The sequence below is a fragment of the Benincasa hispida genome, chromosome 2 (genome assembly GCF_009727055.1).
Source record: "Benincasa hispida cultivar B227 chromosome 2, ASM972705v1, whole genome shotgun sequence".
In the NCBI taxonomy this organism is placed as follows: domain Eukaryota; kingdom Viridiplantae; phylum Streptophyta; class Magnoliopsida; order Cucurbitales; family Cucurbitaceae; genus Benincasa; species Benincasa hispida.
Genome location: NC_052350.1, coordinates 34326824 through 34343273, shown reverse-complemented (window position 1 = coordinate 34343273; position 16450 = coordinate 34326824). Strand labels below are relative to the sequence as shown.

At 35.8% G+C, this 16450-nt stretch overlaps 1 protein-coding gene across 5 annotated transcripts in view; it reads right to left on the bottom strand.

The window, feature by feature from the left end:
* Positions 1-13696, bottom strand: part of LOC120072247 (sterol 3-beta-glucosyltransferase UGT80A2-like) — a 35051-nt gene extending 21355 nt beyond the window's left edge. Inside the window, exons 1-5 of one of the 5 annotated variants that reach the window (XM_039024669.1) lie at positions 13320-13696; positions 9534-9706; positions 8625-8861; positions 2397-2508; positions 1596-1766 (exon numbers count right to left, since the gene is read on the bottom strand). In XM_039024669.1, coding sequence (XP_038880597.1) covers positions 1596-1766; positions 2397-2508; positions 8625-8861; positions 9534-9706; positions 13320-13443 — 817 coding nt within the window. In that variant the 5' untranslated portion in view covers positions 13444-13696. Of the gene's footprint in view, positions 1-1595; positions 1767-2396; positions 2509-8624; positions 8862-9533; positions 9707-10139; positions 11046-13319 lie in introns of those variants that run through there. The other 4 variants (XM_039024671.1, XM_039024672.1, XM_039024673.1 and 1 more) reach the window with 4 other exon arrangements.
* Positions 13697-16450: the final 2754 nt, after the last annotated feature.

Here is a 16450-nt window from a genome sequence, read left to right as displayed (position 1 = left end):
CTTTGGAGGGGGATACCATTTTGATCCCTAGGTTTTGTGGATTTCAAGTTTTACACTTTTATGTTTTAGCCCCAACTCTTCACTAAATACTCGGTCAGTCTTTAGTGTTAATGTCATCTCTATAAGTGATATTATTCTATGTATTCCATATATTGATGATATCTTCACCACTGAAAGTGATACATCAAGCATGTCATCTCTCAAAGCTTTCCTCCAAATTCAGTTTCATACTAAAAACTTAGGAATATTGAAGTACTTCAATATTTAGGTCATGAAAAGAAGAAAGGTATCTTCATGTCACAGAGAATATATGTGCTTGATTTGCTATCTAAGATAGAAAGCTTAGGAGCCAACCCATGTACTAGTTCAATGATGCCTAGTTTGCAATTTACAAAAGATGGAGAATCATTTTAAAGATTTTGAGAGATATAAAAATTGGTTAGAAAGTTGAATTACCTACAACTAGACGTAGCTTATCTAGTAAACTTTGTAAGTTAGTTTATGGCTTCATCCACGAATCCTTGGGTTTTCGCGTATGCTTATCTATATTAAACTCTACTGTATAGAATAGAAATGATTATTTTGTTCTTTTATTGACATTTAACTATGCTTATCAGTAGACCAGTTTTCAAATTTCAAATGAAATTGCCCGAAGATGTTCCCCTCTCCAAGTGTACTCAAACCATTTATTGTTCATCCATAAATGATTGGGACTCATAAGGACCCCAAAACCTTGTTAGTGTTCATCTACTTGAGCAATAAGTCTAATAATAACCAATACTTCACTATACTCCATCCACAAAACTTCCGATTTTTCTTCATCACATAAGATTGGGAAACTTAAACATCAGTAGACTTCATGTTCCCTTTCATAACATCCACAGAACATCATTAAATCTAGGGTTATATTATTCCAACTAAATGAAAAACCATCTTTGACAGAGATTCCAATATATCTTGTGGTCAATACAGCTCCATTAACTCCTTCCTTCTCTAGATCTTAGAAGTTTCCATCTCCCCAACCAAAAGCTTGAACTATAATATCTAGCAGGATCAGCTATATGTTGGGAAATCTAGTTAGAGTGCAACATACACTAGGTCCTCTGGCTAGAGAACAAGAAGTGCATCTTCTCCCACATAGATAGACCATTGACAAGCTTTGGGAGGATGTAGTCCACTTAATCATCCTACAGACTCTTAAATCAAAATATCTTTGGGAGTACTATATCTCAATTTAGCTTACTAATTGGCCAAAAAAAAGCTTCCAGACTTGTACATTTTTTGTATAATCTTTTCAGAAATGATTTATTAACAATAAAGATTCCAATGAATACGCACAAACTAATTATAAATGCATAAAATCAGCCTCCACTGTAAAATCTTCAGCACTAATAAGCTGGAGACAACAACTTCTTTTAGAAACATTTCTTCTAATGACTTAAAATAGTAAGCCTTGACAAAATGGTTGTCAGCAGATGACCCGTACTGAAAGGGTAGGGAACAAATAAAAGCACAAGGAGAAAAGATTATGAGCTGAACTTAAAAACTCAAAATCCCAATAAAAAAGAACATAGAATAACAAATTTGATTCTAACCATATGCAGGGGGGTTCGCAATTATCGCATCTGCCTTAAATGGAATTTTAGATTCTGGATCGTCATCCTGGCATGCAGGAAGTAATGAGAAAATAATATCCTTCAAATGATTGCGTTGGGTATGTATCTCTGAAGGTCCTGATGGAAGGAATCCTTTATTCTTTACCATATCTGAACAAAATAAGCAAAATATATAATCATGAATAAGCTCCGAAGATCCAGAAGAGAGTCAATAGAAAATCTAGCTATTTTCAAAGAGGCAGTAGAAGGGAAGTGTTACATAGATTATGTTCATCAATTTTGTGTCTTTTTGGTAAAATGTGGCATCTAGAATTCTTCAATTTTGGCAGCTAACTTCGCTAATTCTAGAAGATCATAGTGCTGCTTAGTAAGTTTCTTTTTGGTTGATCTTCTTTGGTGTTATCAGGCTGTTGGGCTTGTACTGACAATTTACGGTTCGTTCATTCAGGTTCAGGGTCCATAGTAATTTTGGATCTTCCTTGACATATTTTTTTCCTTTTGTTTTTGGTTGCTTTTTTCTTTTTAATATTTCCTTTAATTTTTGTTTCACCTTTTTTAATTAAAATAAAAATAAAATAAATAAATAAGTAAACAAAAAAGCTCTAAAATTATCCATCTCAGCACATTTTTAAAAAACAAATGGGCATATCCCTCACACAATAGTTTAAAAACCACTCTTCTTTTTTTTTTTTTTTTTCACTTTAATAATACTGATGTGTTCATTACCATAGTTAGTCGAATGTAATGCAAAAACAAATGGAAAATAATTAGAACACTTACAATCGGCAAGAACTTTAGCATCTCCTCCTAAAGGAAAGAACTCCAGTCCAGTAGAGAGTACAAAATCTTTAAAATTTGCATGAGTTGCTAATCTAACTCTATGGCCATACTCCTGCAAGTAATAAGTCATCTCTGTCAACTTAAAATTAACTTGATCTATCAAAGTTTATTGAAGAGACCCCGTATCTTAATGCATATATTTGTACATATGCAATGATAAAGAGGGAAAAAATCAAATTATGTCTATTGATAAAACTTCTATAAGAAAAAATAAGATCTAACCTAAAAGTCCCTACAGAAATTAAGCCAATATGAAGGGAACATTTCCAAGTAACAATACCAATCAAAGGGCAAAATTTCCAGAACAATTGCAGTACATATTCCTTTCACTTATATTTTAATACAAACATGAAATAATATATTAATTTATTTCATAAACCCTATACTATTCTTAAATGTTATTACTATGACAACCAAAGTTGTCAATTTCATATTTGATAATGTGGCTCCGGCAGCGGGACAAATCAATATCATATATTTTGGAGGTCTGATAATATATTTTGGAAGCTAACAAACTATGTTATAAATACATAATAAAAAATTAATTAAAGTTATTACTAGTACATATTGATATGTTAAGGTTTGAATTTAGTCTTGAAGCTCAAATTGACTATTAATTGACTGACAAAAAACCTTGCAGTCTTTTGTTCATTAGGTTTGAAGATTTGGCAAATCATATTAATTATATATTAACTTTTTGATGATTGGACAATGTGATGCAACATTTCCTTTTCATTTCTTCTCTTCATCTTCATTCTTTCTCCTCCTCAAGTGACCTTTTCACCAAGCTACTTATAGATTTGAAATGAAGTGAGAAATCAAGAAGAGGACACAGTATGGGCATCATAGATCTGCCTTGAAGGGTGCTATACCCCTGTTAAGAAATTGCCCAGGAAAAATTCACCCTAGGTCTACGGCCAAGTCCCTGAGAAACACATGGTTGCTGGAGAGTGTGGACTGCCGTCATCACGTCAATCTTACCTGGTATGTAGCCGATAGGTAGCCAAATGCTACTGTTTGTGGGCCATGATCATTACTATTGTAGTTTACGATGTAGTTTGTGTGGCATCACCGCTTTGCATCAGATACGTGAATACCACTGGAACAAGAGAAGTGAGACCTGAAGGTGTTGAGTTCATTCTACCGTGGATATTTGTGCTTGCTGTTGGTGTTGAAAAACGAAAAGGAAAAATTGAGTACTACAGTTGCAGCTCCTCCACAAAAAAAACAAACACAAAACAAAAACAAAACCCAAAAAAAAAAAAAAACAAAACAAAACAAAACAAAGAGAGAGAGGCCAATTAACGGTCAATTTGAGTACAAAAACTATTTACAACCATTTTCCAAACTTCATGAACTAAAATGTAGCTTTTGATCATTTAGAGACCAAATAGACATCAACCTCAAACCTCAAAAACCAAAAGTACTATGCCCAACTTTGTAAGTTAAAATTAAAAACACATTCTCCAAGTGGGCTTTGGCAATGCCCACCACTCAAAGCCCAATTTAAGAAATCCTTATAGCAAAAGCTACTACGGCTGATCAATCTATTTGTTTCCAAGCTCAACCAATTTGTTTTCAAGCTAATCAAATTCTAGTACTGCACCATATTGGTGGTATGTTAACACATGTTACCACTGTATAGAAATACAATTATCATCACTGTAGCTAGAGTTTGTTACTGTAATTTACAAAATACATGGGAATGAACTCTCTAATCACACTAGTTTCTCCAAAAAATATAAATAATTGAAATAGTAGTTTAGAGATGTGTCAGTACTATCGTGACATTTTCTTTTCCACAATGATACTCCTTTTAAAAACTTCTAGCATTTTTATAAATGGTTCAACTTTTAGTTTCAAGAAAATATCCAACAATGATTATTTTTTCTATTTACTTGAAAATTAAAATGCTAAGGTGAGGCATGCAATGAGTTATCAGTTCGAACTGTTTTTGATAAAATTATTTATTTTGACTTTTTTCTTAATGAAGGAAACTAATAGGTATGGATAGTAGGAAGTTGAGTGAAGTTGTGCCAATGAGAACGATCACTTCGTGAGGAGTGTCAACGATGGGGAACAAACGAGAGGGGCCTTTGAAACAGTTGTGTGATGCTGAGTTTCAAGCAAGAAAGGAGGGCCCACTGTGATCGGCGTTATTCGGCTTGTGATCTATGCAAAGTGTGTGATCAAAGAGAGCTCAGAATACTAGCAGTTTAGGGGAACGATGAAGAGTTGGAGATGTTCGATGGTGAGGAAGAGACATTGGAACAAGTTGAACATAAAAAGTGAAGGTGGAGTCCGTGGCGGAGTTATCCTTGAATCGAGTGGTAGAGTTGACTAATCTAGGGCCATGAAACTGAAAGGATTAATCAAACAGGAGGGAGTTATAGTGTTTATCGATTGTGGTACAACACATAACTTTATATCATAGAGGTTAGTACATGTTTTGCTATTGCCTATGGTTGAGACGAGAAATTATAGGGTCATTATGGGTACGGCCACTATAGATTTGTGTATAGTCATTTATAATTTTCAATTATTTTTATATGTCCTTTCTTTTTATAATTAATTCCTCAGTTAGGATTTCTCTTGTATTATATTTGCCCATTATTGGGATTTTTTAATCCTAATAGATAAGAGAAAATACAATATTTCTCCAAAACTACATGGTACCAGAGCTTTGAATTTTTTAATCCTAGCGACCTTCGCTAGAACCCAAGCCACCATCGCCGAAACCCTAGCAGTCGTCTATTCAACGCTCACCTACTCAAAGCTACCATCACCTGTTTCGTGCAACCCAGATACATTTACAGGTCACATCTCCTGCCACCAACCTGTTCAACAAAGCCAGATTGGTTCCATCCGCCTCTATCCATCCTCGATCCGATGCTACTCATTCCAAATCCAATGTCCTAGCCTCGATCTAACACTGCTCCTTCTAGATTCAGTGCCACTCCTTCAAGATCTGGCACCCCCAGATACATTTATAGGTCACATCTCCTACCACCAACCTGTTCAGTGAAGCCCAGATTGGTTCCATCCGCCTCTATCCAGCCTCGATCTGCCGCTACTCATTCCAAATCAAGTGCCTAGCCTCAATATAACACTGCTCCTTCTAGATTTCAATGCCATTCCTTCCAGATCTGGCACCCCCAGCCTTGATCTAGTGTTGCCCACCCCTTCTAATTCCGTTTCCAGATTCCACGCGCTACTCTATGTTTGACGTGAAGCATCTATCCCCAAGAAATTTCAGATCGTGAAACTCCTAATATGTTTCAAATTGTATTTTGGTTAAATTCAGTTCAACTCAGTTGGTCCATATCATTAATCTGGTTCGTTGGCAGGGTGGGTTTAGGTCTCGCATCCATGGTTTTTCAGTAGGTCAATTTACCAACTCCACCTCCAGTTGGTCGCTCTATTGACATTAACCAATCTCTCCCATCATGTTAAAACCAACTGTTACATCTTCCAGAAGCTATCTTGCTCTTTAGAATATTATCTTTCCTTATTTTTATGTCACCACAATAAACAAAAGTTATGGATTGTGGATTCTGGAGCATCGGATCACATGACTAGTGATATCAATATTTTCTATTGGTTTAAATCACACCCAGGTCATTCCTCAGTTTGCATAGCAGATGGATCTCTCTCTGAGGTTACAAGAACTAGGTCGATAAAATTATTAAGAAATCTCTTACTCTCTAATGGTCTTTATGTTCTAAATTGAGTTGTAACCTGATGTCAATAAGCAAATTTACAAGTGACTTGAATTGTATATCTGGATTTTATTCGAACTTGTGTGAATTTAAAGAGTTGGAATTGAGGAAGGTGATTGGCATTGGTAAGTAGCAAGATGGCAACTATCTTTTTTAAGGAAAGCATCTTCCAAGTTCATCTTTCAAAACCATATGAGAATCTTCGTTTTTTTTTAAACGGATACAAAACTTTTCATTGATATAATGAAAAGGGTAATAGCTCAATTACAATGAGACAAAATACAAAGAGACAAAATATCAAACCAACCATATGTTAATCTTCTTCTAATTATGTTAGTTTCATTCCCGAGTCCTCTTCTTGCTCTATGTCTTTGTCTAGTGAAAATCAAATCATGTTATGACACTTTTGCCTTAGTCATCCAAATTTTTTGTATTTTCCAAAGATGTTTCCTTGTCTATACATTAATAAAAACCAAATCACTTTCGGTGCGAAATTTTCCAACTCTCAAAACATACCAAAAATCCTTATCCAACGGTGCCCTACAAACCTTCAAAACCTTTTGTATTGCTCCACAATGATATTCGGGGGCCCTCTAGAATTAGAAATATATATGGAGCACAGTGGTTCATAGCTTTTATTGATGACCATATGAGACTGACATGGACATGCCTCATGAAGGAAAAATCTGAAACATCAAGTATTTTTCAATCCTTTCACTCTATAATCTCCACTTAGTTTCAAAGTAATATCAAGTCCTCAAAACAGATAATGCTCGAAACTATTTAAATTTAACTCTTGGGTCATTTCTTTCTTCTCATGGTATTGTTCACAAGTTCATGTGTGGACACTCCTTAATAAAATGGGATTTCCGAAAGGAAAAATAGACACCTTGAGATCGCTTGTTCTCTTATGATCGCCAATAATGTTCCTAATTTGTTTTTGGGAGAAGCCATTCTTACTGCAACCTTTCTCGTAAACTAAATGCCCAGTCAAGTCCTCCGATTCAAATATCCTCATGCTGTCTTCCTCCAAATTCATTACCAACTCTAAAACTTCTACTCAAATTTGCCTCATGGGTTTTTTACTGTACCTTTTTTATCATTCTTCTCATCGATCCAAACTTGATCCAAAATCCATGAAGTGCATTTTTCTAGATTATTCATCACATCAAAAGGGGTACAAATGTTATTCCCCAATGACTAGGAAAATGTACACTTCTATGGATGTTACCTTCTTTGAAAACCAATCTTTTTTCTATCAAGTCCCAAATTAAAGGGAGAACGTGAGAGAATTTAAGCATGGAAACTTGAGTCTACCTATCCCACACCTCCTACTCACATCATAACTGAAGTCCTAGCTCCTCCTCTAAATGAGTTACCTAGCTCCGTATTGAACCCACCTATTGTTTGGAGTCTCACAAATTTTTGAACCTTTAGTCTCACAAAATTGAACTCCTATTGTTTACTTGAGAAGGAAAGAGGTTACCTTGAAAGACTCTGAATGTCAACCACGCACTTTTTCTTTGAATCCCACTTATGAGAACATCACCTCTATGGTAGCCTTGATTGATGATGCAGCACTACCAATTGCTCAACGAAAAGGTGTTAGAAGTTGTACTAGTCATCCAATTGAAGAATATGTAGCATATGGGAAGTTACATTCAGGTTATAAAGCATTTGTAACTCAATTGGACAATATGCAAATTCCCCATAATATTCAAGATGCACTTATGCACTTAAGAATCCTATGTAGAAAAAGGTTACAGAGGAGGAAATTAAAGCTCTTGAAAGTAATGGAACGTGGACTATCACAAGACTTCCACCCAGAAAGAATCATGTTGGCTGCAAATGGATTTTTACAATTAAATATAAGTCATATGACAGTATAGAAAGGTTCAAAGCAAGACTTGTGGCTAAGGGATTCATTCAATCATATGATATTGATTATCAAGAGACTTTTGCTCCTATTGCTAAACTAAACATTGTTCGTGTCCTTTTATCTTTAGCTATAAATCAAGATTGACCCATTCATCAACTTGATGTCATAAATGCCTTTTTCAATGATGATCTCGAAGAAGTTTATATACAGGTTCCTCCTGGAATGGAAAATGAGGACAATAGAGACTTGGTATGCAAGATAAGAAAATCTTTATACGAATCAAAATAGTCTCCTTCGACTCCTCGTGCTTAGTTTGATTGATTTGCTAAACTTATGATTAAAAGTGGTTATCATCAATATCAAGCTGATCATACCCTACTATATTTTTACAATCAGAACACAAACTTTCATTAAGAATGAAAATGAGAGAATACCATAGCATCCAAAAAACTATCCCAAAAAAATGGTGATAAAATTACTAAACCAATATACATAAACTAAAAATAAATAAATAAATAAAAGAAAAATCAACAAGGAACCGACAAAAGAAATAGGAAAAGCAAGTAGAACCTGCAAACGCTTCCCAATGGCAACAAAAGGTTGAACGTCTCCTCTTGTACCAACTATGAGCATCACAATTTGTAATGGGGGGATGAATGGAACATTGGCTGTGTCTAGGGATTCATCATCTACAGCCTCAACATCCAAAACACTTAAATGAAAACTTTCAGGTTGAATGCCTTCTGGAACTTCCATTTGTACAGTTCCATCATCCTTGACTGTGGCAACCCTTTTCAACCACTTGAGCTGCATGCACACTTTTGACTTAGAACTTTGTAAGAGAGCATAAATTATAAAGGAGATTCATCAGTGCAGAGAAGATTTTACACTACATCATAGGGAATTCTTATATAACCTGTGACAACAACGAGGCTTCATACCGTTGTAAAGTTAAAAGAACTTGAAAGTATGAGGTGAAGATCGAGGAAAGGGGGTATGGACAGGGTCAACCATACCTCCAGTTAAGTGTATAGGTGCAAGAAGGAAGATGCAAGGGAATTAGCTCGATAAGTTACTAATTATCAGGAGGGTATCGTTAGTATAGGGGCTGTGTAGATTCGTCATGTTGTATAGTTAAAGAAAGTTCATACAAGATCAAGTAGGGAAAGAGTCGGTGAAATACTGAGTGTAAAAGAGAGACTCAGATCTCTTGGAGAATCTGGAAATTGTATTTTACTCTCCCTGATTTTTAAACATCATACAGAAACTATTTTCAAATCATTTGGAATATCACCTAGCATATTTCTCAAAATGCTTTGTTTAATATAACCATCTAGTTGTTACATCACGATTAAATGAGGTCCTGAGGTTTTAGTTAATTTGTAAAAGGAAATGCATTTCCTGGAATAACATTTGGCTGTGCCTTCAGGAATCTAGAATGATAAAATTGTCAGTCAACTCAAAAGGAATATAACACACCTTCCTCCTCGTAGAAACTTTTTCATCAAAAATATTTCCCAGTAAATGATGCAATGCATGACTCTGTCTTGACTTCCCCGACTTGGTAGGCTTAGTTGAACAAGAATCTAATTCCCTACCCACTGATGATCCACCTTGAGTACTATCTCCAGATGAATTCCTGTCAGTATTTCCTGAAAGCATATTCAGATATAGGAGAACATATAGCTTTACACAAAATCCAAAGTTCCATATTTGTCTCCATAGATGCTTCCATCCAACCAATATACAGCAAGTGAGTGCAATTGGTGGAAGATGCTTCTGGAATGGGTTATTTGGCAGATTTTTTTTTTTTTTTTTTTAACAAAAAACAAGTTCAAGGTAAAGATAGAAAAAAGTTTGAGGGTGCCAACAACCAAGGGAATTGGAAAGAAAACCAAACGATCAAACAAATAAAAAGTAAAGATCTCCAAATATTACAAGAGCCAAAAATTAGAACATTGAAGAACAAAATTGCCAAAGAAGATCCCGAGTGCTAAACCAACAAAATCAATTTTTACCCAGCTTCAAAAACTGCACCATGCAACAGCCTAGAAGAAATGATAACCCTTTGTTCCTCCTACTAACCTTGATATCGGAGTCTGTCGCTAAAATCAGATCTTTATCTCCAAGATGCTATTACATCTTTGCATGTTGACCCAATTATAACAAAAGATAACTATCAACCCTTGAATTGGAACATTGGAATTTTTCTTGAATACTTCACCATCAGCTATCTACAAAACCTTTGTACACAAGTGTCCTTATGAATTCCCAACTGTCTTCAATCAAATTTCATAACTAAAGGCACTATTCAAACCCTCCATTTCTTAAAGCTTCCTCGACATTCAAAAACCAAGCAGTAAGATTCTTCAACCATATGCTCTTCATGCACATCTAACCATGTTTCATTGGCTGAATTATTTGGAATTCAAGAAATTCCATCAAGTATGCATGAAGCACTTCTAAATCAATTCTTCGGATTGATCATTTGCCTCACCGTATTTCAAAGTTGATCTTTGAATTTGTTTCCACTTCATTATGTGTATTTGATTTTCAACATGCAATTCCCCACAGAAATCTTTCTCAATAGATCAATAGGATGAAAGACCTTTGACTTATCCACTGCCCAGGTGACTTCAAAGAAGCCATATTCTCGTGTCTTACATCTTTCAAATGTAATATAAAAAATTTATACTTTCACCCGACAATCAAATTTGCAAAGAAAGGCAGTCTGCTCCTCATTTTTACACAGCATCAAGGCCTTGTCAGCAACAATGGGATCAATAACACATCTTCCTTTAGCACATCAACAATCTTTTTCCATTTTTCACAATAATGAAGTCTGGTGAGTACTAATGGTATATTTTCATTCAATCTCCACAAAATCTTCCTTCTCTTTTTACTCTATACTGCAAATTCTTATTGTTCCCCTTAATTCAAAGCCCGCAAAACTGCAAAAGAACCAACTCCCCACAAGATCCAACCCTTAACCTGGAAGGCAATGAAATAGAAGATGTAGAAGAACCTCCTCCATCATAGAACAAAACATTTTATTGTGAGCCAAACACCAAAAAACTTAGAAAATCATTGTCAGATCAAGCAACAAACTCCAAAGGATATGATCACGATCTTCAAACTTCCCTTTTTAAATAAGGCACCATGCCTCACAGTAGCCTAACAAAAAGGAAAATACTGCATAACTCTCTCATGCCAAACCTATCAAGCAAAGAATTTGACCTTTCCAAAGATTTTAATCCTCCACATCAAGGAAAAAGAGGGGTGATTAAAAGGAGAAGGATCACATGGAAGAATGAAAAGGATTTGCAAGAAAACCTCTCTAGAGAATTGGGAGCCCAATAATGAATACCCTTTCTTCTCGGACTACCAGAAAGATGGCTGCCAGCAGAGCAACCATCAAGATCTTCCTCATTCTTCAAAGGCCAAAGAATGTGCTTCATTATTTGAGACACCCTCTCTCTCTCACAAAAATTCTCAAGATTGTTGAAGCCTTATCCTAAGCATTTTTCCAGGAAGAAGAAATACAATCTCAAGTCAAGAGTAGTATCTACCAATCCAGATTTATTGTACAAATGTTGCACCTGGGCTTGTAAGTTCCAATCCCTTCCAACAAGTCAGTTCATCAATCCTCCCCTCCTCAACAATTCAAGCATTCAGTTTTCCACATCCCTAATCATAAGATCACATTTTTGAGAGGTACTTGGTGTAGCTCCTCTGTTTGTCAGCAGAAAAAGACTTACATTTCAGACAAGGACTCAATAATGGGTGTTAGCAGCGAAGATTTAGACAGCTTTGGAGATGAAGTTGTTCAAGAAGAAGCAGGCAAGTTGACAACTTTGAGGAAGAGTTCAATTTTCTGTTTCAAAATGAAGAAGGGTTGAAATCAGAAGAGGTTTGGAACTCTTGCCTTAAGCCACTGCCTCAGTTGAACATTCCTGCACACTTAAAATCCATAATTGAAGCTTGTGGACTTGTTATGGATTAACCTCTCTCAGCAAGACTGGTTGTGAAAATTCGCATTAGCTTCAATATGTAAATTGTTTCTCGGAATCAGGGGGACTAAGTGATGCATTTAAGTGAATATCTTTAGTGATCCAATTGGAGAAGCTTTTGTTGTAGGAAAGTTTCAGTCGTAAAGCTTTTAAGCATTTTGGATAAGGCAGTGCAAGTCTTCATTGCATAAATGCTTTTGGTTTTTGGTGATTTCTCCTTCCCAGGTTCTTCTTTTCTTTCAGCTGGGGGTTTATGGTTGATTTATTTTGGCTGGCTCGGATTCTGGGAAGGTTTCTATATGGCAGCTTGCAAGTCAGTCTTGTTTTGAGTTCATTCTCAATTTTTCTGCTTTCAAAGCTCTTGGCAGTCAAGATTCAAGATCTGTGTTTTACCAGTCGTTCTTGTGTTTGACGATTGCTCTTTTTGTTCTTGTTGCTGTGTTAGTTTTGTTGTATCTTCATTTTTTCCTCACTTGGTCCATTGTACTTTGAGTAGTCCCATTTCATTTCATTAATTCAATGAAAAAGACTTGTTTCCGTTTCAAAGAAAATACCAAGAGAAAAAGGAAAACCAACAAAGGTAATTTTCCCAGGATTTCTGGATGTGTCTTTGGACCTATAACTCAAAGCCTACTGAAAAGGCTGAGGACCACTCTATGCCACAGTGTGTTAGCCTCCAAGGGGAAACCCGCAAGGCCCCATTGCACAATCTCAATTTACCAATGCAAGCCCGCAAGATCCAACAGCCTTGATACCACCTCACACTTAATTAAATGAGATTGGCAGAAATAGGCACGAGATCGGAACAAGGACGGTAAGGAGAAACTTAGGACTAGGAGGTTCATTATCACCAAATGTTATCAACAGGTGATGGCATTCTCAGATTTTCAAGTAGGGAGTGTTGATTGAATAGAATTTCAAGAGGGACCTTGGGTATTTAATGAATCTCTAAAAACTCCATTTCCAAAATTTGACAATTGAGCCCTTACAAGGAATTATCGATCAGAAGATGTTGGGATGAATCTGGCATGGACTAGAATTCTTACTTAAGTAACACTACGAACTACAGAATCCAAAAATCCTGAAATAATAACACTACGTATTAGAATTTCTTATATACCATAATTCATTCCATGACATAGGACATCGAAGACATCGAATTCTCAACTTCCATAGAAAAATAGCAAATAGCCAATTCAAACAACAACAACAGACGTCAACCTCCTAAAAAGAGAAAAGTACACGAGAAACAAACCAGAAGAAGAGACAACCCGATCGCCGTCGCTGTCGCCATCGCCATCTGAGTCCATGGATACGGAGAAGTCACTAGAACGACCGGAAGAAGAATGGGGAGATTGGTGGATCTGCAAGTGGGCCATGGAATTCCACAGAGGCTCGTTTAGGTAGAGAATGGAACTGTAACGTTTGATGAAGAAAGGATCGGAGTAATTGGGAAAGTGGGAAAAGTTCAAAGTGAGTTGATTGAGTAGGTGGGTCAAAATTGAAAGACAAAACAATGAGAATTGGGAGAATTGGGACAATGGGTAATGGAGATCTTGTAAATGTCACTCGGGAGATCAAAACCCGCCAACGAAGGGGACACTTACCACAAGATTCCTTGCATTGGCACGCCATATGGTCAAAGCGCTACATTTTATACAGCATCGCGTTAGGCTGGGTATGTTTTGTCTTCGGTAACATGTATCTTAAGGAAATTTCTAGGAGGTCATTCTACCTAGAATTGCTTCAAGATAAATACGTTTATGACTGAACCACCAAAAAGGAAAATGTCCCTTGGTATAGATAGTAACTTTTATTTCTTTTAAGTCTCTGTTAACCATACTTTCAAAGTTTTAGGATCCCTCACATTCGAATGTGATATCGATTCATTCATGCACTCCTCCTAAATTCGGGTCCTTACATGGTTTAGTTATTTGAGAAAGACAACTTCTTTTTTTTTTCAACAAGCATTCCTAGAAGTTAGATGAGGGAGGTAGATTGCTCGCAGAGTTTTATCTAGCTCAAGTTCAAGATAAGTAATCTTACTATTGGAACTGCTTTCGTGTCGGGCAATAATAAGGATAATTTTGATGGTTATAAGACTGTATGAATCATGATGCCTGATTAGAAAGGAAATATGAATATATGACTGTCCTGTTTGAAGTATGTGATAAGTGTGAGCATAATCTTGTTTTATAATATTTTACAATAATGTATGAGTATGAACTAGATCTTATTTGACATGTGTGAGTATGTATGAGCTTTGTGTTATGATTCATGTATGGGAATCTGTTTTATGATGCATGACATTTATGTTAGTGATAGTTGCCCTTACCCGTAGTCATGTACCCACTAGAGGTTTGTGTTTCATTTGGAATTTCACCAGAGGTTACTGATCTCCTTTAGGATTTCACCAGAGGTTTGTGTTTCTCCTATGAGATTCACTAGAGATTAGTGTCTCCTTCAGGATTACCAGAGGTTAGTTATCTCCTTTAGGATCGTCAGAGGTTAGTTATCTCCTAAAGGGTACATCTCATAGACAGTAGGTTAGGTGAAATTATTCACTAGATGGTCATCCATGATAAGTAGAGGTTTTTGGATGTCCTATTAGAATGTTGCATTTATCGGACATAAATGTTTAGCCTGACCCCAGTAGTAGAATTACTTACTAAGTATTTTATACTCATCATTTCTTATGTTATGTTTTCAGGTAGGAGCAAAGACATACTGACAAATGACAAAAGGAAATTGTGATTGTGCCATTGCGACCAAAGAGATGTTTCTGCTCATGTTTTCATGTTTTCATGTTTTAAATTTCAGTCTTGATGTTTGAACTTAGAGTTCCATTGTTTGAAATTTTTATTTATAAAGCTTCTTCAAATTTATTTTGAACTTATATTTCAGGGAGACCCCGATCAAAGATGTTCAATTATTTAAATTTTACAAAAACTATTTATTTAATAAAATTCTTTTGACTTTAGTTAAAATGTATGAGATTGTCATTTTGAAATTTATGCTTACATGTAGTAATAGCCTAGTATAAATCCAAGAAAGTCGGATCGTCACAATTGGGACATAGCCAGGACGAAGGGAATGCAGGGGAATGCTAGGGCCATCAGGCGTCAAATCCGGATTCTGAATCCTTGTCCTGGGGCATTACATATATCATAGTCTTCACACAATGATCATATTTATTGTAGTTTTCATTTTCTCTACCTCACCACAAAAATCATGGCAAAAGCATAGCGAAATGTGAGAAAAATGAAGATCGCGATAAATGTGTCATCACACCAGGGCTACGATAGACATAGTCATCTTTAATGTGATACGGTATAAAATACAGTAGTGTGCTTAGATGTAAGCAGACTATTAGATTTCATTTGTTTTTTACGGGTGGGTCATTATTCATTTAGGGGGCTGAGAATGGGTCATTCATACAAAAATCTCCCTCTCATCTTTTCTCTTTTCTTACTTCCCTTTCTCTTTTCTCGCTTCCCTTTCTCTCTTCTCTCTTCTAGCTCTCTTTTCACTTTCTCACTTCTTTCTTATGCTTTCTCTCTTATACCTTCTCTCTTTTCTCTTTCTCCTCTTTCTCACTTTTTTCTTCTCACTTCTCTCTCTCTTCTATCTTCTCTTTTTCTGGTTATTTTCTTCTCACTTCCCTCTCTCTCTTATCTCTTATCTCTTTCTCTTTTCCTCTCTTCTTGCTTTTTTCACTCCCTTCTTTCATTGTTGTTGTTTTCCTTCTCGCTCATTTATCTTCTCAAATCGATGCTTCCTTCGCTCATTTGTTGTAAAATTATTAGGCAATGTTACAATAAAACAAGCATTGATGCTTTGTAGAAAGTTGTGGCTTTGTACCATCCAGTATTAGGCCAATTAGTGCTTCATCATCATGTAGGTTTTCACTATTTTCAAGAACAACCATCTCTGTAAAAGCACAATAAGAAGCCCTAAAAGTACTCACCATTAAAAAAAAAAATAGAGAGAGTACACAAAAGAGATGAGAAAAGGGGGAAATAATAAGAAATGAAAATGTGTTGAATGAGAAAGAAAAATCAAAATCTTGTATTTTCTCGTATTTGGCCCATTCATACTTCTTCACCATGTAAGTTTCCGCGATCTTTATGATGGGAATGTCCTAAAACTCGTAGTTCATAATATATGAAACGTATTCTATTTTATCAATAAAAGTATTATTGAAATTGCACTTAAAATTCAATAAACAAACTCATGGCTATAGTATGAATACATTAATTTTAAGTAGAGACATAAAAGAGGATCAAGTTATAGTATATAGCCTAAAAGAACTATACGTATATGGACGGGATTGGGTACCTCATCCTAGGGACACTATGGATGCGACCCATTTTGTATACTGATACA